Genomic DNA, 20,528 nt, shown 5'->3' on the forward strand with positions numbered 1-20,528 from the left:
ATTCTACTCGTAATTACGGTAATTACCGTGCACATTCTGTTTTTATCACACACGTGCTTTTGCATTTTGATTATTTTTTTCGAATACGAAAAATGTGAAGTGAATTAAATGTAATTTCTAATTATTCACACGATTTAGTTGTTTAATATGCTCGTAATTTTCGAATATAATATTTACATTCATTCGTGAACGCATCTTGAGATTAATTTCGTGCTCCGAAACTGTTATTCGTCTGCTACTCTCCATCACGTTCAATTCACCATGAAACCGAAACACTTCTCGAAAAAGCTCAACAAGAGCTCGATACCGGCCAAAGAACCGAATAAACGTATCAAGAAGTTGAAGGAAAAAGCACCCGGTAAAAAGCTGGACAAATCGAACGAGAAAACACTCGGTAAAAAGTTGGAGAAAATTGATCCGGAGTTGTTCGAATACCTGAAACAGAACGATAAGAAATTGTTGGATTGCGAAGATACCGATTTAGAATCGGGCGAATCTGAAAATGAACAGGATTCTGGTAATGAAAACACATCCGAAGGAGAATTACAAGTTGAACAGTCTGATTCTGATGAAGATGGATCTGATTTGGATGCTGATGAAGAAGATGATGTGGCTGGTGAGGAATCTGACGATGAGTCTGAATCGTCCAGTGATGAGAAAGTACATCAGCCACCGGAGTCTTTAGAGGTATGAATATTGGAGAATAATTTTGATAGTTGTGTGATTGAAAAACGTATTATATTTTCGTTCTGTCATTTTAGGTTGCTAGTGACGATAGTGACTATGAAGAAGAAGAAGATGACGACCAAAGCAAATCAAAACAGTCTGGAAAAGTTACGATGAACATGGTTGATGGTTGGGAACAGGATTTACAAGCTAATAAGTAAGAATAGTATTACATTATTACGTCAGTAATATGAATATTTTATGTATAACGTTATTCTATTATGTTTTTAGACGAAATATCAAACCACTGTCCACTTTGGTGAGAGCTTTTCACGCATGTTTATTGAGAATTTCCGGCGATTCCGATTCTAAACCCGAAGCTGGAGGCTTCAGAGTAGATGGAAGTGCTGGTAAGAAATCTGAGAAATTGTCTCACATTCTATTTTAATTCATTACTCTAATTTCGTCGATGATATTTTTGTGCAGTTTTCAATGCTGTAATCAGGTTATGCGTTACCCAAGTTTACCCATTTGTAATCAAAGTTCTGAATCTACCTTCTACGTCGATCACTAAGAAAATGATTCTGAATTCGAAGAAATGGTCATTCACCAAGAATACAATCAGAAATTACATCGTTGACCTGATCAAGGTATTTGGAATTTTTTCCTCGTATTGTTTCGAGTTTGTTCATTTTCTTATGGCCTTTTTTTTGTGTATTTAGATGATCAAAAATATCAGCTCCGAAGACGTCGTACGAGTTTTACTGAAAAATTTCCATCAAATGACGCCTTTTGCCTCGTGTCTACCTACTATTGCGAAACCTGTTTTAAAACAATTAATTTCTGTTTGGGGGACTCATACCGATGACACTGTTCGTGTTATTGCCTTTCTGTGTATATTACGTTTCGCCACAACTGATTTGAATACAAATCTTCATACTATTTTAAAAGTAAGATAACCCGAAAATTAATTCTTTTCAAGTATTGGAGCGTTCCTGTTCTGATTGATTTTTTTGTTTGCAGAAAATGTACTTTAGTTTCGTCTCAAATAGTAAATTTATTTCGCAAAATTCCATAGCAACTGTAAATTTCATGAGGAAATCGTTAACGGAGATGTTCTGTATGAGTGACAGCATCTCGTATAACCACGCTTTCTTGTATATTCGTCAATTGGCTATTCATTTACGATCTGCTGTCATCACGAAGAAAAAAGTACGTGGAACGATTTAAATTGGTCCAATTCCAATATGGTTCCTTTTTTATTGAAATTATTTGACTAATATTTGGAATATATTTTTCAGGATAGTATACAAGCTGTTTATAATTGGCAATTTATATCCTCGTTACAATTATGGGTGGATGTTTTATGCAAAATGTACGATAAACCTCAACTGAATGCTTTAGTTTATCCAATTGTTCAGGTATGGAGATTCGATTTGGGTTTATTCAGCATTAAAATCAATCATGAGCATGTTACAATTGTGTTGCTTTGTTTTAAACAGATTATCATCGGTTGCATTAAATCAATTCCTACAGCTCAGTATTTCCCATTAAGATTCCACTGTATCAGAATGTTGAACAAGTTGAGCAGAGAAACTGGCGTATTTATTCCAACTTTACCCTTCGTTGTCGAGGTATTAATAATATTATTAATTATTAATTGAAATTAATCCGATGAGAATTGTTTTTAATGAAACATCCATTTCGTAGATGTTTTCAGCCGCCAACATGAGTTCTCAGCATAAGAAAATGTCGATGAAACCTATGGATTTCACGTATATCTTACGATTATCTAAAGTTCAAATGCAAGAAAATGCTTTCAAAGACGCTGTCGTCGAGAACATCTACGATGTAGTTTTAGATTACGTAGCTGCCGAAAGCCATCGTATCAGTTTTCCTGAAACTGTACTCTTGCTACAGATTCAGGTACGTTTTGTGTGATCCTTTTTTAAATTTTATTTTCAACAATGAATTTTATTGATTCGATTTACGAAAGTTGAAATATTTATTTACAGTTGAAACAGTTTCTGAAGAATTGCAAGAATATGAATTACACCCGTAAAATGAAACCATTACTGGAGAAAATAGACGAAACTTGTAAAACAATCAATACCGAAAGGAGTAACTGTGGAATCGCTTTATCTGACGAAAAAGGCATGGCAGCTTGGGAAAGTAATCTGAAATTGAAAGGAAACTCGTTAACGGAATTCCATAAAACGTGGGTTAAAGTCAACGAGCAGAAAATTAAACAGAAACAGATTGATAAGATAGATGTAAGTTGTTATAATTATTGAGTACCCATTATGTGATTTTTTTCCCTTATGTACTTGATATTTTTAATCATGGTATTTGTTTCTGTAGCTTGACGATTATGAATTACCAGTTTTGACCAAATTACCCGGTAAAAAAATGGACCAGAAAAAGAAAACTGTTAAAGAAAATGGTCATATGGATTTATTCAGTAGTGACGAAGATGAAGACGACGATGATTTGAAGTTTGGTGCGGATGATATGAGCGAAGGAGGCGAAGATGAAGAAATAGAAGAAAAGAAACCGAAAAAGTAAATTTTTAATAGCTTGCTTTATTTTGATTTTTACGAATATTGTTTTGTACTGTGGATTTCAAAATTGTCGTCATTGTGAGAAAGGCTCAAAATGTAGCATAACTTTTTTTTTCCAAATTTTTTGTTGTGATTTTTTTTTTCAAAATTGTCAGAAAATCCGTTTTTTTTTTTTTTGGAAAAATTACCCATAAGTGCTGAATTTCTTGACAAGTCTTTGCCAAAATTGCAGAAATAGATGTTATTCTGTGCCAAAATTGTCGAAAAAATCTCTTTTTTGACAATTGCCAAAAATTCGTATTTTTTCATCAGATTGATAGTAAAATTGTTTTTTTTTTTAAGAAGTCCTATATGCTAGAAAATTTGGGTTTTCTAATTTCTATTCCAAAATTATCAAACACTTCTAATTTTCAATTAAAATTGCCAAAAAATCTCTTTTGTGAATAAATTAATTTGAAAAAAAAACATTTTGATGACATGAATAATCTTTTATTTTTTTTGCAAAAATTTTCAAAGATAGAAGACGAAGCTTTTCTAACAAAATTGCCGGTTCTTCTTTTTTCAATTGCCAAAATGACCAGAAAATCTTATTCATTTTTTTCAAAAAGTAACTTTTTTGAGAAAATTAAAATGCATAAAAAAGTCCTGCATTCCTACCAAAATTTCTAGAAAGTAATTTTTTTCACAGAAGAAATGCCAGCAAGTTCTGCTTTTTTTTGGAAAACATATTTTTAAAAAATCTTACAAACTTCTTTAGCAAAATTTGAAAAAAAAAACATGAAGAAATGCCTTTTTTAAACACATTTTTGGAACGTTCTTTTTGCTACAGTTGCCAAAAAGTGTTGCTTTTCAGTCAAAATTGCCTGCAAAGTGTGATTTTTTTGAAAAACTATTTTGTTTTTGGAAAAATAATGACAAAATTTCATCGAATTACTCAGAATGTTATGCTTTTCTGCCAAAATTTCCTAAAAATCCTTCATTTTTCCAAAATTGTCAGAATAAAATCTTTTTTCTGACCAAATCGCTAAAAAAAATCCCTGTTTTTTTGGTCCGATTTTTTTTCGACTAAATCATGTACAATAAAAATCCTGATGTTTCCCGAATTGATATAAAATTTCTAGAAGTTTAATTTTTTCATTTTATTAAAATTTCTAGACAGTTTAAATTTTTGCTTTTTGCTAAAAGTGTGAGAAAATTCTGTTTTAAAAAATCCTGAATTTTAAAAAAGTCTTCCTTTTCTTGCCAAAATCGCAAAAAGTCCCAGATTTTTGCCAAAATTGTATAAAAGTTCTTTTTTTACAGTAAAAAAATTGTTGTTCTTTTTTGCCAAAATTTCTAAAAATCAAATCCTGATTTTTTTCTGCAAAAAAATGTCTCAAATTTTGACCAAAACTGTTGAAAACTTCTATTTTCTTTTTTTTTTGAAAATAATTACAGTAAAAAAATTGTTGTTCTTTTTCGTTAAAATTTCTAAAAATCAAGTTCTGATTTTTTTCTGCAAAAAATGTTTGCAAAAATGTTTTTTTTTTAAATTAAGTAGGTACAGTAAAAAAAGTGTTGTTTTCGTTGTCAAAATTTCTAAAAATCAAGTTCTGATTGTCACTTTTTTCTGCAAAAAAATGTCTCAAATTTTGACCAAAATTGTTGAAAACTTCTGTTTTTTTTTTGAAAAAAATTACAGTAAAAAAATTGTTGTTCTTTTTTGTCAAAATTTCTGAATCAAGTTCTGATTTTTTTCTGCGAAAAAATGTCTCAAGGCTTGACCAAAATTGTTAAACTTTGTTTTTTTTTTGCAACATTTTTTTTTTTTTAAATCAAGTACAGTAAAAAATTGTTGTTTTCTTTGCCAAAATTTCTAAAAATTAAGTTCTGATTTTCACTTTTTTCTGCAAAAAAATGTTTACAATTTTGACTTTTGACCAAAATTGTTGAAAACTTCTGTTTTTTTTTGAAAAAAATTATAGTAAATAAAATAGTTGTTCTTTTTTGCCAAAATTTCTAAAAATCAAGTTCTGATTTTTTTTCTGCGAAAAAATGTCTCAAGTTTTGACCAAAATTGTTGAAAACTTTGTTTTTTTTTGCAAAAATGTTTTTTTTTTTAAATTGAGTACAGTAGAAAAATTGTTGTTTTTTTTGCCAAATTTCCTAAAATTAAGTCCTGATTTTCACTTTTTTCTGCAAAAAAATGTTTACAATTTTGACTTTTGACCAAAATTGTTGAAAACTTCTGTTTTTTTTTTGAAAAAAATTATAGTAAATAAAATAGTTGTTCTTTTTTGCCAAAATTTCTAAAAATCAAGTTCTGATTTTTTTTCTGCGAAAAAATGTCTCAAGTTTTGACCAAAATTGTTGAAAACTTTGGTTTTTTTTTTTTTTTTTGAAAAAAATTTCAGTAGAAAAATTGTTGTTTTTCTTGCCAAAATTTCTAGAAATCAAGTCCTGATTTTTTTTCTGCAGAAAAATGTCTCAAATTTTGACCAAATTTTGTTGAAAACTTTGTTTTTTTTTTGCAAAAATGATTTTTTTTAAAAATTGAGTACAGTAAAAAAATTGTTGTTTTTTTGCCAAATTTCCTGAAATCAAGTCCTGATTTTCACTTTTTTTCTGCAAAAAAATGTCTCAAACTTTGACCAAAATTGTTGAAAACTTCAGTTTTTTTTTTGCAAAAATGTCCAGAAAATACTTATTTTTTGCATGGATTGCATAAAAACTCCTTGAGCATACAAAAATTGCTTACATTTCAGGTTCTCTGTCTGAACTGCGAAAAAATCCAGTGTTTTTTTCATTATTCTTCCAATCAAAATTTAAAATTTCTTATTTAATCGCTTAGGTTTTCAGAATTTCAATTTTTTTTTTCACTTTTGATTGGAAATATAAAAATTGTGTCCTGATAAACTTCGTGTCGAGTGAATTTTCACCTCTCCCCCCCCCCCCATTTCCTAAACCGACACATTTGGAATTGATATTCAGTGCTAGAAGTTTGTATTTTAGACCTACTTTGTTGGACACGTTTCATATAATCATCAATCATTATCAGAGGAAATGACGTCTGCATTTATGACACAAAATATTTGAATAAAATTTCAAATTTGATCATCATCACCGTTTGAAAAATAATCCTGTTCTTTTTTTTCCTTCCCAATTTACATCGATTTTTTCAAATTTTTAATTTCAATTTCGTTTTCAGATCCAAGAATAAAAATAAAAATAAACCCAATAAAGGCGAAAAACGAAAATCAAATGGAAACGTAATCGGTGCTAGTGAAAAGAAGAAACCAAAACGTGAATCGAAGATGGCTAAATCTATTGAAATGGACGAAGATAAAAATGACATCGTTGAAGATTTAGATTTATCGAATTTCTAATTTGTATAATTCCCTTTTACGAATACATTAATTTGTTATTTTACGAAAAATATTCGACGAATGTATTTAGAATTATTCCTACGTCGTCGTTGGTTAACGATGAGTGTATTTTTAGAAAAGAATGAAGTATCAACTATACATGTTTCATCATTCATTATCATTTGCGCCGGTATACCAAACTAATCACGCTGTGAAATTATTCGAAAAGAATAACGACGTAACGTCGAGCCTTTCGGTTTCGAATAAATTATAGATTCGTTTGTGTAGCAAAAATCAACGGTTAGGATAAGCCAAGGACCAGCGTGTTGTGAGTGTCCTGACTGTTGATTGGGTTAACCGACGCCTGCGTCGTTTACCCCAAAGGTCGGTCGTCGTATTTACGTACGACGTGCTTTCGGAGATATCAGTTGGTGATATTTGTTGTATCGATTACCGTCACCACAACAATCGCGAATATAATTTTCAGGCATGTTTACCGAGCTTGCAGATTAATTTACCGTGTACTTTGAACATCTCGATGAGCTGTTAGCTTAATTCCGGCGCGAGTAACGGATCCATATGTGATCCTTGGTTTGGTCCAAGTCGCTATAAGTGAATTGTAGGTATATTTCATCATGTTGAACGTTTAGTAAATCATGTCTTTTGACATGGATCTCGAATCTGTTTTAAAAGCTACGGTGCTCGAAGCTTTGCTAGGTAAGTCGAATGTTACTAACGTGAAAATATACCTATTTGTGGAACTGAACTATTAAAATCAATTGATGATTTACAGAAAAAGCAACATGTGCTCAGAACAAACATCCGAATTTAGACGCGATCGGTGCTTTCAGCAGGATTATCATACAAGAACCTGAAACGGTGGCAACTGCTGTGAAAATGATCTTGTTCAAAATGCAATCCAGCGTAGAATGGGAAGCTTTTCAAGCTATAATTGTAAGTTCATGGAGTTAAATAATCGATAACGAGGAAGTATTCACGTTGGGATATCGTTTCAGTTACTGGAATCGTGTATGGAGAATGGCAGCGCGTTATTTTTAGGAGAAGTTGGCAAGTTTCGATTCCTAAACGAACTGATAAAATTAGTTTCGCCTAAATACTTAGGTAATTCGACTCCGACGCTGATTAAGAATAAAATTATCGATTTACTAAAGCTGTGGTGCGTTAAATACCCGAACGAGACTAAGATTAAAGAAGCGTTCGAGATGTTGAAAAAGCAAGGTGTTTTAGTGGTAGGTTCTTATCCATTAAACTGATCTATAAAATACTATCGAGGTGAAAAATTACAAAAAATATATATGTTTTTTAGAAAACGTCGACTGAATTAGAAAACGGTCTGTTTTCGTCACCTGCTGCTTTGATGAGTTACCCTCGAGCAGAAGCTTTCGAAGACGACGAGAAATCCAAAACATTACAAAAGCTGTTAAGAAGTAATAAACCGAACGATTTGAAGGCAGCCAATCATTTAATTAAGACTATGGTTAAAGAGGTACCTAATTTATTCGATGAAAAATGAACCTAAGTAGTTAATAAGATGTAATTTTCACAATGAAATACTCGTACCTATTTCCAGAAAGAAGATAAAGAAGATATGAGATTAATCGCCAATAATGCTAAACTTTTATCCGAAATGTTGAATAATATCACCGCAGATTCGTCCTCTCAGGATATCGAACTGATAAAAGAACTGAAAGAAACTTGCACTAATATGAAACCTACGTTATCCTATTTGATTTCTTGCTACAGTAAAACAACCAGAGATTCGGGTAAATATTTACCTATTTGAGCACAAATTTGGAGAGATTCTTCGAGAAAATCTTAAATGATATATTTTTTCAGTCGAATTGATCGAGTTGAATGATTTAATGAACGATACTTTGCAATTATACAACGATAAAATGAGTCTGTTAAATAAACCATCGAGCAGTAACACTCCTTGCAAAATTCAGACTTCAAGTAGTCCACCAACCTTGTTAGATTTTAGTTCGCCGATTGAAAACAATGCCCAGGCTATTTCACCTTCTCCTTCAAGAGCACCTGGTAAATTTAATTTATTGGATATTTGGAATTCGTATAGATGAGATTAGATTTGCTACACATAATATGATTTTTAAATGATCAACAGAGACCCAAATGTTAGAAAAAGACGCATCTAAGAGCACCGCAGATACGCTGGAGGAAATATTCAACCAGACTGTTTGGGCAATGGATAATTTTTCAATTAAAAAGCCAGATGTTGTAGAAGAATCTCGTGAAAGCGGTGTTTCAAATCCGACTAAATTATTCCAAGATCTGAACGCTCTAGGAAAATCATATCTGGAAACGAATTCTTCGTCTATGAATTCTGATAAATTGAAGTACATACCTAGTTAATTATTTTGTTTGTAGAATATGTTTAGGTAGGTGTCTGTGAGTTTTCGTTTTACTAAATTTCGATTTTTTTCAGCGAAAAAATCGAATCAATGAATATTTCATGTGGGGAAACGTTGGTGAATGGTAAAATTAACGACGTCGTTGATGATTCGTTCAGCAACGATGATAAATTATTAACCGACGAGGATTTGGCTGTTGACCCTAATTGCAATTCGAACGATACCGCTTCGATTGACTGGAATGTATCAATTAAAGACGACGTATCGCCCCTGGAACCAAAACCTACCCCTAGTGTTAATCATATCGTTACTGTGGAACCTCTGCAAGACGTTTCGGTGCCTCTGGTTGAGATTAAAATTGGTTGGTACCCACTACCCAATAACATATTAATTGTTATGTTAATGAATGGCTTTCCAGATTAAGGAGGCAATACCTCAAAGAATTAATATTATAAGCCAGATAATTTATCCATTTACTTATCAACTTGAATATTAATCAATCTGATGCTTTTCAAGGGAGCAATGAAAAACAAACAGTGATGTTGGATCGAGATGGCATCAACGTTTATATTCAGTTAACTGACAATAAACCGAGAGAAGACGTATCTGTGTTTTTAGTCATGTGCAATAGTCAACGTACCGAATCTATTTCCAATTTTTTATTCCAACCTGTCATTTCAAAGGTAGGCACCTGTACTGAGAATTCTTTCAAAATCAAAATATTAATAATTCCTTTGTTTTTTTTTCACTTTTAATAGTCCGGCATATGACAATAGGAGTAATTGCACCCCCCCCCACCCCAGATCCTCCGGGACAACTTTTTTCTTAAAGGGGACATCCTAAGGAACATTTTAGAGCAAACTTGCCAAAAAAAAAGTTGGCGTTACTTACAAAATGGCGGCCATTTTGATTGACAGGTCAGCCGAAATCGCAGATTTTGCGTTTTAACATAGGACTTGCACGAACTTTTTCAAACTTTACAAAGGTAGATCGAAAGATCATGCAAAAATTTATCACCTGTCAAAATTTCAAGTGCTATAGTGGGTTTTTCGATTTTTGGTGAATTTTTTAAAATCGAATTTAGGCCAAAAATGAGGGAGAAAATCAAACTTTTACCAAATTGACCAAGAAAGCTGAAATTTGGGATATACCCTATTTTCGACATGCCAAATCGATTGGAAACGGTTTCAACCCGTTTTGAGCAGTTCTGGAGCCTCCAGCAGATTTTTGAAACTCGAAATTCCCACAAAATTCCATCAAATTGGAGTTGTAAAGCTAAAATTTATTCTAAAAACTAATTTCAATAGGCTACGAAGTACTGCAGGTGAATTTCAAGTCGTTTTGGATCCTCCAGCGACTTTTTGAAAATTTCTGCAGCCTCCAGCAGATTTTTGAAACTTTAATTTTTCACAAAATTTCATCAAATGGAGATGGAAAGCTGAAATTTACTCTACACTCCAATTTTAACACCCTCTGAAAACGACTTCTGGTGGATTTCAAGTCATTTTAGAGCCTCCAACGACTTTTTTGAAAATTACTGGAGCTTCCAGCAGATTTTTGAAACTTTAAATTTTCACAAAATTTTATCAAACCAAGATGGAGAGTCGAAATTCATTCGGCAAACTAATTTCAATACGCTACGAAGTTGACTGTTGAATTTCAAGTCGTTTTGGAGCCTCCAGCAACCTTTTGAAAGGTTGTATGACGTTTTTTTGGAAAATGGAAATTTCCTAAGAGTAGCTGGAAGCTTTAAAACCATTTGAAACCACCATGTAGTCTGCGAAGTAAATTTCAGCTTGCCAACTCCATTTTGATACAGTAGACTCCTGATTATCCGACCTAATTGGGGGGGGGGGTAAGGTAGGTCGGATACCAAAAAAGTCGGATAATCCAAAATGGATGTTTTTAGCGTAGAAATGAAGGGCATGAGCTTGAGAAGACAATTTTTCATTCAGAAAATCAAGTTTTGGCTCAAAACAGGAACAAAGAATCGAAAAAATTACGATTAAACAAAAATAATATAGGTACTTTTGTACACAAAAGACAATGAAATACTGACTCAAATTATTGCCTAATTTTTTGAGATAGGTTTGATTGATTTCAAGGAAAATAACACCATTAGAATACAAAATTCTGCACACTGCATTATTATTTACACTTCAAATTCAAAAATTAGGGTTTTTTTGGATTATCCGACCTTGGTGGGTCGGATAATGTGAAAAGTTAGTCGGATAAATTTGTACCGGATAACCCGAAAGTCGGATGATTGGGAGTCTACTGTGAATTTATGTTGGGATAATTTCAAGTTTCAAAAATCTGCTGGAGGCTCCAGTAATTTTCAAAAAAGTCGTTGGAGGCTCTAAAATGACTTGAAATCTACCAGAAGTCGTTTTCAGGGGGTGTTAAAATTGGAGTGTAGAGTAAATTTCAGCTTTCCATCTCCATTTGATGAAATTTTGTGAAAAATTAAAGTTTCAAAAATCTGCTGGAGGCTGCAGAAATTTTCAAAAAGTCGCTGGAGGATCCCAAACGACTTGAAATTCACCTGCAGTACTTCGTTGCCTATTGAAATTGGTTTTTAGAATAAATTTTAGCATTACAACTCCAATTTGATGGAATTTTGTGGGAATTTCGAGTTTCAAAAATCTGCTGGAGGCTCCAGAACTGCTCAAACCGAGTTGAAACCGTTTCCAATCGATTTGGCATGTCGAAAATAGGGTATATCCCAAATTTCAGCTTTCTTGGTCAATTTGGTAAAAGTTTGATTTTCTTCCTCATTTTTGGCCTAAATTCGATTTTAAAAAATTCACCAAAATCGAAAAACCCACTATAGCACTTGAAATTTTGACAGGTGATAAATTTTTGCATGATCTTTCGATCTACCTTTGTAAAGTTTGAAAAAGTTCGTGCAAGTCCTATGTTAAAACGCAAAATCTGCGATTTCGGCTGACCTGTCAATCAAAATAGCCGCCATTTTGTAAGTAACGCCAACTTTTTTTTTGGCAGGTTTGCTCTAAAATGTTCCTTAGGATGTCCCCTTTAAGAAAAAAGTTGTCCCGGAGGATCGACGGGGGGGGGGGGGGGTGCAATTACTCCTATTGTCATATGCCGGACTATAACGATTGAAATCTTATTTCGCTGATCATTTTCTGAACAGGATTGCAGATTGAAATTACAACCACCTACTAAATGCGAACTTCCTCCCTATAATCCATACCTTCCTGCTGAAACTATCGTACAAATAATGTTGATAGCAGCTCCGAATAAAGTAAACGAACAATTTTTTATCATTATAATAAAATCGTTTAACTTATCTATGATATTCATCTGTTATTATTATCTGCAGGATTTCATTCCACTCAAATTCGTAGTCAGTTATAACTTAAAAGATGAAATGATAACTGAAATGGGTGAAGTGGAAGTGTTACCTTTGAAGCAGTCGTATCTGTAAAATTATCCATCATTCCAGTGGAGCTTATCTCTTGAATAAAATATCGAGTAAATGTAATATACTTACCTAGTACCTATTTATATTTCAACTCGTGCAGAGTTTCACTTTCATCAAAATGTGTCTAGTCAGCTCAATTCCATTGATTTTCTCCAATTTACCTAGTCATCTTCTTCATCCCAATCTTACATTATGAATATTTTGTTACCTTCTTTATTTTTTATGTAAGTTCATTCCATTTCAAAGGTCGATGAATTCTGTTGTTGGACTGCATCTCCATCTATACTTATAATGGCATTTTTATTATTTTGAATAATACCTACTACGCGTTTATATCGTACCTAAGTTTGTAATAATGCTTTTCATCGGCTTCAAATGTTTTTCTTTTTCGTCATTTCGTCACTGATCTGTGCATCATCATCCAAATCAAGGTAGGCCTAGATATTTAAACTTGTCTTAATGAAATTGTGATGATTTTTGTACGTTTCTTTCAGTAAATTGTATGTTTGAATCATGTTGATTGATTTCAATCGTATTTCAAGAGAAATGGAAAGCTTTATCGATTACTGTTCGATATTTTGAACATGAATATTGGAATTATTTTCCTTATTCATTAACCTACAGTTCTCCTCCCATCTCAACATCATCAAAATCTTGTAATCTTTTGATATTTTACGATGTGATCGATGATAATAATTTTGAATATTTTTAAATAGGTATAGGTAATTATGAATTTAACGTTTCTGTATCGTGATGTGTAGATGTGATCTCAGTTTATTATTATTCTTCATCCTTTTACCATCATCTCCAACTTACGAATACGAATTCGAGTGAGTAATAAACGCTGAGCTGTAGCTTAAATTAATTGTCGAAGGCTCGAAGCTGTGCTGACTGCTGAGATTGCAAATTTTGAGGAATGAAGTTTTGAAAATTCTTGTTAGTTGTTGACGAGTGTTTGACGTCTGAGTGTTGCTAGTTTACTCCAAGCTCAAAAAGTCGATAATTTAGGTCAAATTCTCACTCAACGTGGCGTAATCGACTTAAATATTTTAAAACAATCATCAAAAACTTTCATTAATTAATTATTTGAAAAAAAAAATTTGGGTCGAACGAATCGAAAACGATGACGTCACACCTCTAATTCTCGGAAACAGCCATACAAGAATCAACACCCCTGCTGCGCACATATGTTCCAGAAAAATACGTTTTGTTTCCATTGTAGAATTTTTCTGATTTGGTATATAAATACACGATAAAATTGCGTTTAAAACAATACGACTGCTGTAAATTTCATCTCGTTGTTTAATATTTTAAAATCGTTGCAAACGTGCTTCATAGTGCTTTTTTTCGCTCGCGATTTCCAACTCTTTTCGTTGTCAGTTCTATTTTCCTGTTGTAAATTTTCAAAAAACAGCCCAACTATGTCGGAAAGTCATTTCGATGAATACGAACATTACAATTACGACCAAGACAAGCAAATGTACTGTGGTAAAAGTGGCAAACAACGTACCAAGAAAGAAGCCAGCGAGCACACAAATCACCCAGACCCGAGCGGGCATTCGAGGAAAATCGTACAGAAATTGCAGAATACCGAGAAAAACAAGAAGGAGGATTGCGTCAAAGGACCAGTTTCCAAGAAAGAATAATTCGATTTTCACCATCATCGCTTTTCCTGCTCCTGCTCCTGCTATTTTCTAAGTTTAACTTCGTTGTGTACGTATTAAGTGAGCGATTATGGTACTCGACGCTCGAGTACTCGTAATTGCCAGTGATATTTAGACATATTTGTACATAATGTTGTTTATATATTCGAAATATCGACGTTTGTTTAATCATAAATAACACGTACATTAGTTCTCGGATCGTTTCATTTCTCTTTATACTGATTATATTCAGTCGCGTTGTATAATTAAATTGTTATTTACTAATGATTTTATGACGTGTTCATGTTTTTTTGTAGAAATGATCGCTATATAAGTAAATTACATTATGTTACGATCGTTGTGTTGTGATTTCTATATCCTTTTCGAGTTCCACAACGTATAAAATCTTGGTATTTTCACTTTCTTTATCAATATCTCGTCCTAAATTCGCTGTCTTTGAACAAAAAAACAAACAAATTCCAATCACATTCCTTAGAGGGCCACACTGTTTATGTACGATTCGTGATAGAAATAAACAATTGCGCAATTAAAATTTGATAAGTTGCAATTTCAAGGTTTTTAATCGGTGTATTGCGAAGATATCTAGCTGAATTTCCGATCATTCACGACGTCAATGAAGGGTATATCTGTTGCTCATTTGTAAGATAATTTCATGGTTCGGTATTACGAACGGTTCTATTTATTGACTTACAGATATCCGGAAATGGATGACACTACCATTAGTAAAATAAAAGCAGCATTGGGATCAAAAACTCTAGAAGCGACCGGAAGGAAAGCTTCGGGATGTATTAACCAAGGTGAAGCGTTCAGAACAGATCGTGGCCTTGTATTTATTAAATCAAGCAATGCCCCAGTGGTACGAATAATATCTAAACATATGTAAATGAAATTCATTCTTTTAGCATTGTAGGTCTCGAGTCTGATACATTCTCTGTATATTTTCCACTAGGCGAAAGTTTTATTCGAGTCTGAATTCTCTTCGTTGAAGGCTATCGAACAAACTGGTACTATTCGAGTACCACATCCTATAACGATCGTCGAAGGATCAGATAATACGTTTTATTGTGTACTGGAATTCTTAGATTTACGTAATACAGCCATACATCAGAAAGAATTAGGTGAAAAATTGGCTGATATGCATCTACATAATGAAAAAGTAGCTAAAAAAGGTGGTCCGGTGGCGTACGTGAAACAGTTTGGGTTCGCTCATACTACCTGTGTAGGATTATTACCTTTGGATAATACTTGGCACGATGATTGGCCGGTAACTTGAATTCAATAATGTATTTTAGTATATCGAAACTCTATTTCGATTTGTGTATTTAGTTCTGTAACGTGTTCCACAGACGTTTTATTCGAAAAGGCTTCAAACTCCGATTGATTTGATCGTCAAAGAGGTACCTAACTTATAGTTTTTGAAAATCTCTTCTCAGAATATACATCATATTACTTAGTATTATTTTCTCGTAGAAAGGTAATACAGAAGTATTAACTTTATGGAACGAATTACGCCCTATAATCCCAAGATTTTTTGAAAACATCACCATTAAACCATCTCTGCTTCATGGTGATCTATGGAGAGGAAATTTCGGTGAACTCGAATCAGGACCAGGTAACTGAGAGAAAGAGAATGAGGTATGCATCGATAACCATTTCGAATTGAATGATCAACGTTGCCTTATTTTTAGTGATTTTTGACCCTGGTTGTTTGTACGGTCATCATGAATTGGAACTCTCCCAGACTACCCTGTTTGGAGGTTTTACTCGAAGTTTTTATGACGCTTATCACGAACGTATTCCTAAAGTCATTGGTTACCAAGCTCGAGAACAGTTGTATCAATTATTTCACTTATTAAACCACTGGTAGGTTGAGCTGTGAGCTATACTATATAAATTCAAAATCATCAATTCCTAATGAATCAATTTGCAGGCATCATTTCGGAGGCGGATACAAAGACCAGAGTTTAAACACGATGAGAACTTTAATCAAGACGAAATTTCCATTAGAAAAATCCCTCTGAGACCGCGAAATAAATAAACACGAATGAATAAGGTGCGAGTAAAATATTACGAAATTTGTGTACTTTTATAAATATAAATATAATTATTCATAACGAAAGCACTCGTAAAAGTACCGAATTCAAGAGCGATTTCTTCTTTACATAGTAACACATCAGCTAAGCTTTATGAATAAGTTTTCGACTAACATTTATTCTTCGGCGTAAACTCCTTTGGGCAAAGGATTGCCTTCTTTGTCGGTGACATAACCGTTCTTGGTGAAATTGTAGTACGGATGGAAGAAAGCGGATCTTTCTCCATCACCCCATGGGTAAGGCTGCAACACAAATCAATCGCTTGAAAAATGACGTTAATTATAATTAAATGAAATCAGAAAGAAGGAAAACTTACCCTTTGTTGAGAGTTCAAGAAATCGTGTTTGGGCCATGGGGGACGTGATTTGTGTACGAACAAGTGTTGGTATTCTTCGTACCACATATACGCACTTCCGATCGGTATAGCGATAAAAGTTAAGAAATAAGACAAAGGAATCAACGGTTTAATATGTTTCTCGGCTGTAAAAGTGAAAATTTAATCAAGATTAGTATCAATAGAGACTTACAAAGTGAGCCAATTGAAGTTTCGAAAACTTACAGACGAAGTCATCCATAGGTTTAATAGGATCCAAGGGAAGATCGCGTAAGGTTTTAGACGTATGGAATTTACGCGTTAATTGCCTAAAAGGCGACATTTTCACAATTTGATTCATTTTTCTAAGTGAATATTCCTCCAATATCACTTCGATCTCGAAATTTCATGAAGGGCAAAATTCAAGTCATCAAATTTCACAGTTCAAAATGTGCAGAATAGACGAAGAAATGATAAGGAAAAAATCTCGTGATCTGATTGGCTGATGATGACTTACGTCATACAAATTCAGATCCGATCAAAAATTAGGAGGATTTTGATTGGCTGTTAATTGTCCAATAATGGCCGATTGATTCTGTGAAACTCGAATTGATAAGAAACTTGTGAAATTTAAATTTTTCGTGTATTTTTCGCAGGAAGATCGATGAATTTTGAATAATTATTAATTTTTACCGATTAATTATTCATGGGGAATAAGTTTTGCGCGTTGAATCCGAGAAATTGTAATTACTCGATCACATTCAAAGATACGAACGAAAACTTGACGTTCTACGTGAGTATTCTTGACGTTTACTGTGGTGTTCATATTACGAAGTATTTCTGAGTAAAAGTGTTCATTTATCGATTATATTTTGTTTCTTGATTACAGTTGACTTATTTTCAATCGTTTACGGAAAGTATATTCACATCGTTTTATAATTTTCCATTGATCGAAGTTCAACCGCCAGAATTCATCAAGTGGGGCAAAACACCCAAGTCCAAGTAGGTGTAAAACATCTTCGTTCTATAATTGAACACCTACATATAATTCTACGTTTAATGGTTTTAACCCATCATTACTTTTTAGGAAATCATTCCCACCGAAGGATTTTTCCGAATCTAAGACTGTTTACCCGGTTCCACTCGTCGAGTCCATTTTTCAGCCGGAATTTAAGAATCAGAAACAAACCAGTGTGCCAAAGTTCGAGGTATTTTTCAGATATCTTTCTGTAATCTTAATCTTACAAGGAATAGAATTTCTGAGAAGTTTCGATTTTTCTAGACCGTTGAACTGATAGCGAAAGGAGCTTTCGGTAAAGTATATAAAGTGAAAGATGTGAATTCCCAAAATACCTACGCGATGAAAATTTTACAAAAGTCGCAGGTTAGATTTTTAGTATTTTTCAGTTGTCATCTGGTATTTATTCTGATGGTACTAACGATGAATTATATTACTTTGCTCAGATTATCGAAGAAAATGCTGTAGATCAAGTTAAAGATGAACTCAGTATACAGAAAATGTGCGGATATCATCAGTTCATCGTGAAATGTTTGTTTGCTTGGCAAACGCGTTCGCAGTTATTCATCGGTAGGCGATTGATTACCTAATTTAGAAAGTGTTGTTTCTTTTAATACGTATTATTGAAAGCTGCGTTTTTATTTTATAGTAAGTGACTATAAAGTTGGCGGCGAATTATTGAATATTATCGCACGGTATGCTCCGTTATCTGAAGAAATTACTCGTATTTATGCTGCCGAGCTTGCTCTAGCTCTGGGTGAGAAACATGAGTCTTAAATTGTTCAGTTAACTGTACTTTTGTGTGTTTGTTTCTCGTTTTATAATGTTATTATTTTTTTTATTCGTCGTTTAGATTTTTTACACCATGCTGGAGTCATTTACCGTGATTTAAAACCGGAAAATATCTTGTTGGATGAAAATGGTCATATTTGTTTGACTGATTTCGGATTATCGAAGTGGCTGAAGCTGGGAGCTAGAACGAATACGATTTGTGGCACTATCGACTACATAGGTTCGTTTGAGTATCTATATCGTTATTTATGTTGGATTTTTTTTGTTTCTTCGAGATTTCTGCTTTATTTTATTGCTATTCAGAGTTACTAAACCGAGCCCTAAACATTGAGGGAAATTTTTTTTAAAGAAGTGGAACTCCATTTATTTGATTATAAGTTTGAAATTTCATCTTGATACCAGATCCAGTTTCATTTCGGTTTTTAAAGTAATTTTTCGATGAGTATATTTTACTGTATCTATATTTATATCACCAAGTCGTCTGCAGTTGAAATTCATTGTGATGTATTTTCGAAAATTTGAGAAACTCTGAACAATATGTATCGATTTCAAGGTTTTCGATGATATTGATTCCAATCCAAGGTTTATTTTCATCCTGAAAGATTAGATTTTCAGGCTGGAAGTGAAAAGAGGGCTCCGAATAACATGTTTAGGACGTAATCGAATATTGAATTTCGCATGATACGGATTAAGTGCAAGCTTTTTAAATTAGGTACCTAAAAAAAAAGGCAAAACTTAATATGTATCTCTAAATGCCGAAATCTGTGCATTTCTTGTGGTCCTTTGAGGAGTCAGAAAGACCCATATTTACGACTGTTTTCATACTGAAATTGTTCCTGCTCGTGATAGTGGACCCGGGGGGGGGGGGGGAAGGGTCGTGTACTGAAACAAATACATACATTAAGAAAATTCTCGTGAACCTGGATTCGAACGTTGCACCGTCTCTAATCAGCAAAATATCGAAATTGTTATGGTATAGATATAAAAAAATGAAATAATTATTGCTCTTTTGTACCAAAAAGGAGTGGGGAGAGAATTTTGATTGGAGCTAAAAATAACAAATAATGTCTTGTGACATATCGTTTGTTAGGTTTTTGAGGGTGCTGAGTCCGAATATCAACTTACTTTTTTGATCTGACTCTTCCAACACCTACCAATGACACCCCAATTGGGTTCTAATGATGAAAAAAAATAATTATGTCTTGTACACGTAATTTTTATGTCATTTTTGATAAGATTTGCACGAATTTAAATTCTAAAAAATTTCTCTAAATTTTCTCCAGTTTTTTGTAAATTTTAAAATGATTTCCAATATCTTTGTTAGCATGTTTCAACAATGTATTGTGCAATTTTTACTAAATTTCGTCAAATGTTGATAAACTTATGTCATTTTTTTGTAATTTTTATAATTTTAATAGGTTTTAAATATTTTTATGTCATTTTTAACATGTTTTAATTACGTTTTATGCAGTTTTTACTGATTTTTCCAATTTTTTTCTGTGATTTTAGCGTTTGTCAAGTGTTTTTATACTCTTTTTGCACGTTTTGGTGACGCTCATTTCATTTGTTATTTTTTGAAAAGTTTGATGAATTTTGTCTTTTTTTGACTGTTTTTAATCGTGTGTTTAAGATTTTTAATCATATTTTATACAATTTTGACTAGTTTCTCCAACTTTGACTCAAATTTCATCACTTTTTCGTAATTTGAAATGCATGTTTTAATAAACCATTTTATTATATAAAATCAAAAATGATAAATTGAGTGACCTGAATCACTTTTTTCTCAAGGCTCGTACTCGGCTACTTTTAAAGTACCTTATCAAGTTGAAAAGGTTACTAAAATTAATATTCGGTTATTTTTTCAATTTTTTTTTTTTTAATTTCAAATTTTTCAATTTTTAAAGTTTTTTTTTCCTGTTAAAAATTGCAAAAGGTTTCACTTTTTATCAGATTTGCCAAAATGCCTCGTTTCTTGCAAAAATTGACGTGCTCAGATGAAATATGTATTTTAATGATCTGTACTTTTCTTGCCAAAAAAACTGCTTGCAAAATGCAAATTTTGCTTTTTTGCAAAAAGCTGCGAAAATGTCTCGCTTTTTCGACAAAAATTATGAAAAAGCATCACTTTTTTCAGCAATGATCCCAAAAAGTTCTGCTTTTTGCCAAAAGTTGGAAAAATTCTCCCTCTTTACTATAAATTGTAGGTCTCACTTTCTTGCTAAAAATTACAAAAAATTCT

General features: G+C 32.9%; 6 protein-coding genes across 11 annotated transcripts in view; 5 read left to right on the forward strand and 1 right to left on the reverse strand.

The window, feature by feature from the left end:
• Window positions 1-53: 53 nt before the first annotated feature.
• Noc2 (Nucleolar complex protein 2) lies at window positions 54-6,730 on the forward strand. Its single transcript, XM_065347480.1, has 12 exons — window positions 54-687; window positions 762-883; window positions 958-1,076; window positions 1,153-1,316; window positions 1,389-1,616; window positions 1,690-1,878; window positions 1,968-2,087; window positions 2,169-2,300; window positions 2,377-2,592; window positions 2,682-2,939; window positions 3,028-3,227; window positions 6,415-6,730. Exons 1-12 carry the CDS (start codon window positions 262-264, stop codon window positions 6,590-6,592), a joined length of 2,352 nt encoding a protein of 783 aa, XP_065203552.1. The 5' UTR covers window positions 54-261; the 3' UTR covers window positions 6,593-6,730.
• Window positions 6,731-6,914: 184 nt separating this feature from the next.
• Gga (ADP-ribosylation factor-binding protein Gga) lies at window positions 6,915-12,920 on the forward strand. Its single transcript, XM_065347484.1, has 11 exons — window positions 6,915-7,288; window positions 7,365-7,525; window positions 7,588-7,821; window positions 7,899-8,078; window positions 8,163-8,355; window positions 8,429-8,629; window positions 8,715-8,946; window positions 9,036-9,322; window positions 9,478-9,644; window positions 12,119-12,229; window positions 12,308-12,920. Exons 1-11 carry the CDS (start codon window positions 7,228-7,230, stop codon window positions 12,410-12,412), a joined length of 1,932 nt encoding a protein of 643 aa, XP_065203556.1. The 5' UTR covers window positions 6,915-7,227; the 3' UTR covers window positions 12,413-12,920.
• Window positions 12,921-13,109: 189 nt separating this feature from the next.
• On the forward strand, window positions 13,110-16,192 carry LOC135833745 (ketosamine-3-kinase-like). Of its 2 annotated transcripts, none has more exons than XM_065347509.1 (7): window positions 13,110-13,239; window positions 14,767-14,929; window positions 15,023-15,337; window positions 15,420-15,470; window positions 15,544-15,685; window positions 15,762-15,936; window positions 16,004-16,192. In XM_065347509.1, exons 1-7 carry the CDS (start codon window positions 13,163-13,165, stop codon window positions 16,092-16,094), a joined length of 1,014 nt encoding a protein of 337 aa, XP_065203581.1. In that variant the 5' UTR covers window positions 13,110-13,162; the 3' UTR covers window positions 16,095-16,192. The 2 variants fall into 2 exon arrangements, with proteins under 2 accessions (XP_065203581.1, XP_065203582.1); XM_065347510.1 differs by lacking the exon at window positions 13,110-13,239 and adding an exon at window positions 14,557-14,693.
• Window positions 13,438-14,407, forward strand: LOC135833757 (nuclear protein 1). The gene has a single exon (XM_065347531.1). It carries the CDS (start codon window positions 13,831-13,833, stop codon window positions 14,053-14,055), a length of 225 nt encoding a protein of 74 aa, XP_065203603.1. The 5' UTR covers window positions 13,438-13,830; the 3' UTR covers window positions 14,056-14,407.
• On the reverse strand, window positions 16,139-16,915 carry levy. Its single transcript, XM_065347530.1, has 3 exons — window positions 16,726-16,915; window positions 16,483-16,646; window positions 16,139-16,408 (listed from the first exon to the last, which is right to left on the reverse strand). The coding sequence occupies exons 1-3, from the start codon at window positions 16,838-16,840 to the stop codon at window positions 16,283-16,285; spliced, it is 405 nt and encodes a 134-aa protein (XP_065203602.1). The 5' UTR covers window positions 16,841-16,915; the 3' UTR covers window positions 16,139-16,282.
• Window positions 16,916-17,091: 176 nt separating this feature from the next.
• S6KL (S6 Kinase Like) overlaps window positions 17,092-20,528 on the forward strand; it is a 119,695-nt gene continuing 116,258 nt past the window's right edge. For 2 of the 5 annotated variants that reach the window (XM_065347499.1, XM_065347500.1), the window contains exons 1-7: window positions 17,098-17,272; window positions 17,369-17,481; window positions 17,567-17,687; window positions 17,762-17,863; window positions 17,944-18,067; window positions 18,147-18,254; window positions 18,351-18,509. In XM_065347499.1, coding sequence (XP_065203571.1) covers window positions 17,186-17,272; window positions 17,369-17,481; window positions 17,567-17,687; window positions 17,762-17,863; window positions 17,944-18,067; window positions 18,147-18,254; window positions 18,351-18,509 — 814 coding nt within the window. In that variant the 5' untranslated portion in view covers window positions 17,098-17,185. Of the gene's footprint in view, window positions 17,273-17,368; window positions 17,482-17,566; window positions 17,688-17,761; window positions 17,864-17,943; window positions 18,068-18,146; window positions 18,255-18,350; window positions 18,510-20,528 lie in introns of all 5 variants that reach the window. The other 3 variants (XM_065347501.1, XM_065347502.1, XM_065347503.1) reach the window with 3 other exon arrangements.

This window comes from Planococcus citri, chromosome 2 (assembly GCF_950023065.1).
Source record: "Planococcus citri chromosome 2, ihPlaCitr1.1, whole genome shotgun sequence".
Classification (NCBI taxonomy): domain Eukaryota; kingdom Metazoa; phylum Arthropoda; class Insecta; order Hemiptera; family Pseudococcidae; genus Planococcus; species Planococcus citri.

Bases quoted from the DNA above. Each gene is read 5' to 3' on its own strand.
- Noc2 (XM_065347480.1), top strand. From the start codon at position 262: ATGAAACCGAAACACTTCTCGAAAAAGCTCAACAAGAGCTCGATACCG. The intron at 1,879-1,967 runs GTACGTGGAACG...TATATTTTTCAG, and splicing joins CTGTCATCACGAAGAAAAAA to GATAGTATACAAGCTGTTTA. The intron at 2,301-2,376 runs GTATTAATAATA...TCCATTTCGTAG, and splicing joins CTTTACCCTTCGTTGTCGAG to ATGTTTTCAGCCGCCAACAT.
- LOC135833745 (XM_065347509.1), top strand. From the start codon at position 13,163: ATGTGTAGATGTGATCTCAGTTTATTATTATTCTTCATCCTTTTACCA. The intron at 14,930-15,022 runs GTACGAATAATA...ATTTTCCACTAG, and splicing joins AATCAAGCAATGCCCCAGTG to GCGAAAGTTTTATTCGAGTC. The intron at 15,471-15,543 runs GTACCTAACTTA...ATTTTCTCGTAG, and splicing joins TTGATTTGATCGTCAAAGAG to AAAGGTAATACAGAAGTATT.
- levy (XM_065347530.1), bottom strand. From the start codon at position 16,840: ATGAATCAAATTGTGAAAATGTCGCCTTTTAGGCAATTAACGCGTAAA. The intron at 16,647-16,725 runs GTAAGTTTTCGA...TCACTTTTACAG, and splicing joins ACCTATGGATGACTTCGTCT to CCGAGAAACATATTAAACCG. The intron at 16,409-16,482 runs GTAAGTTTTCCT...TTTGTGTTGCAG, and splicing joins TCTTGAACTCTCAACAAAGG to CCTTACCCATGGGGTGATGG.
- Gga (XM_065347484.1), top strand. From the start codon at position 7,228: ATGTCTTTTGACATGGATCTCGAATCTGTTTTAAAAGCTACGGTGCTC. The intron at 7,289-7,364 runs GTAAGTCGAATG...GATGATTTACAG, and splicing joins GGTGCTCGAAGCTTTGCTAG to AAAAAGCAACATGTGCTCAG. The intron at 8,630-8,714 runs GTAAATTTAATT...AATGATCAACAG, and splicing joins TTCTCCTTCAAGAGCACCTG to AGACCCAAATGTTAGAAAAA.
- LOC135833757 (XM_065347531.1), top strand. From the start codon at position 13,831: ATGTCGGAAAGTCATTTCGATGAATACGAACATTACAATTACGACCAA.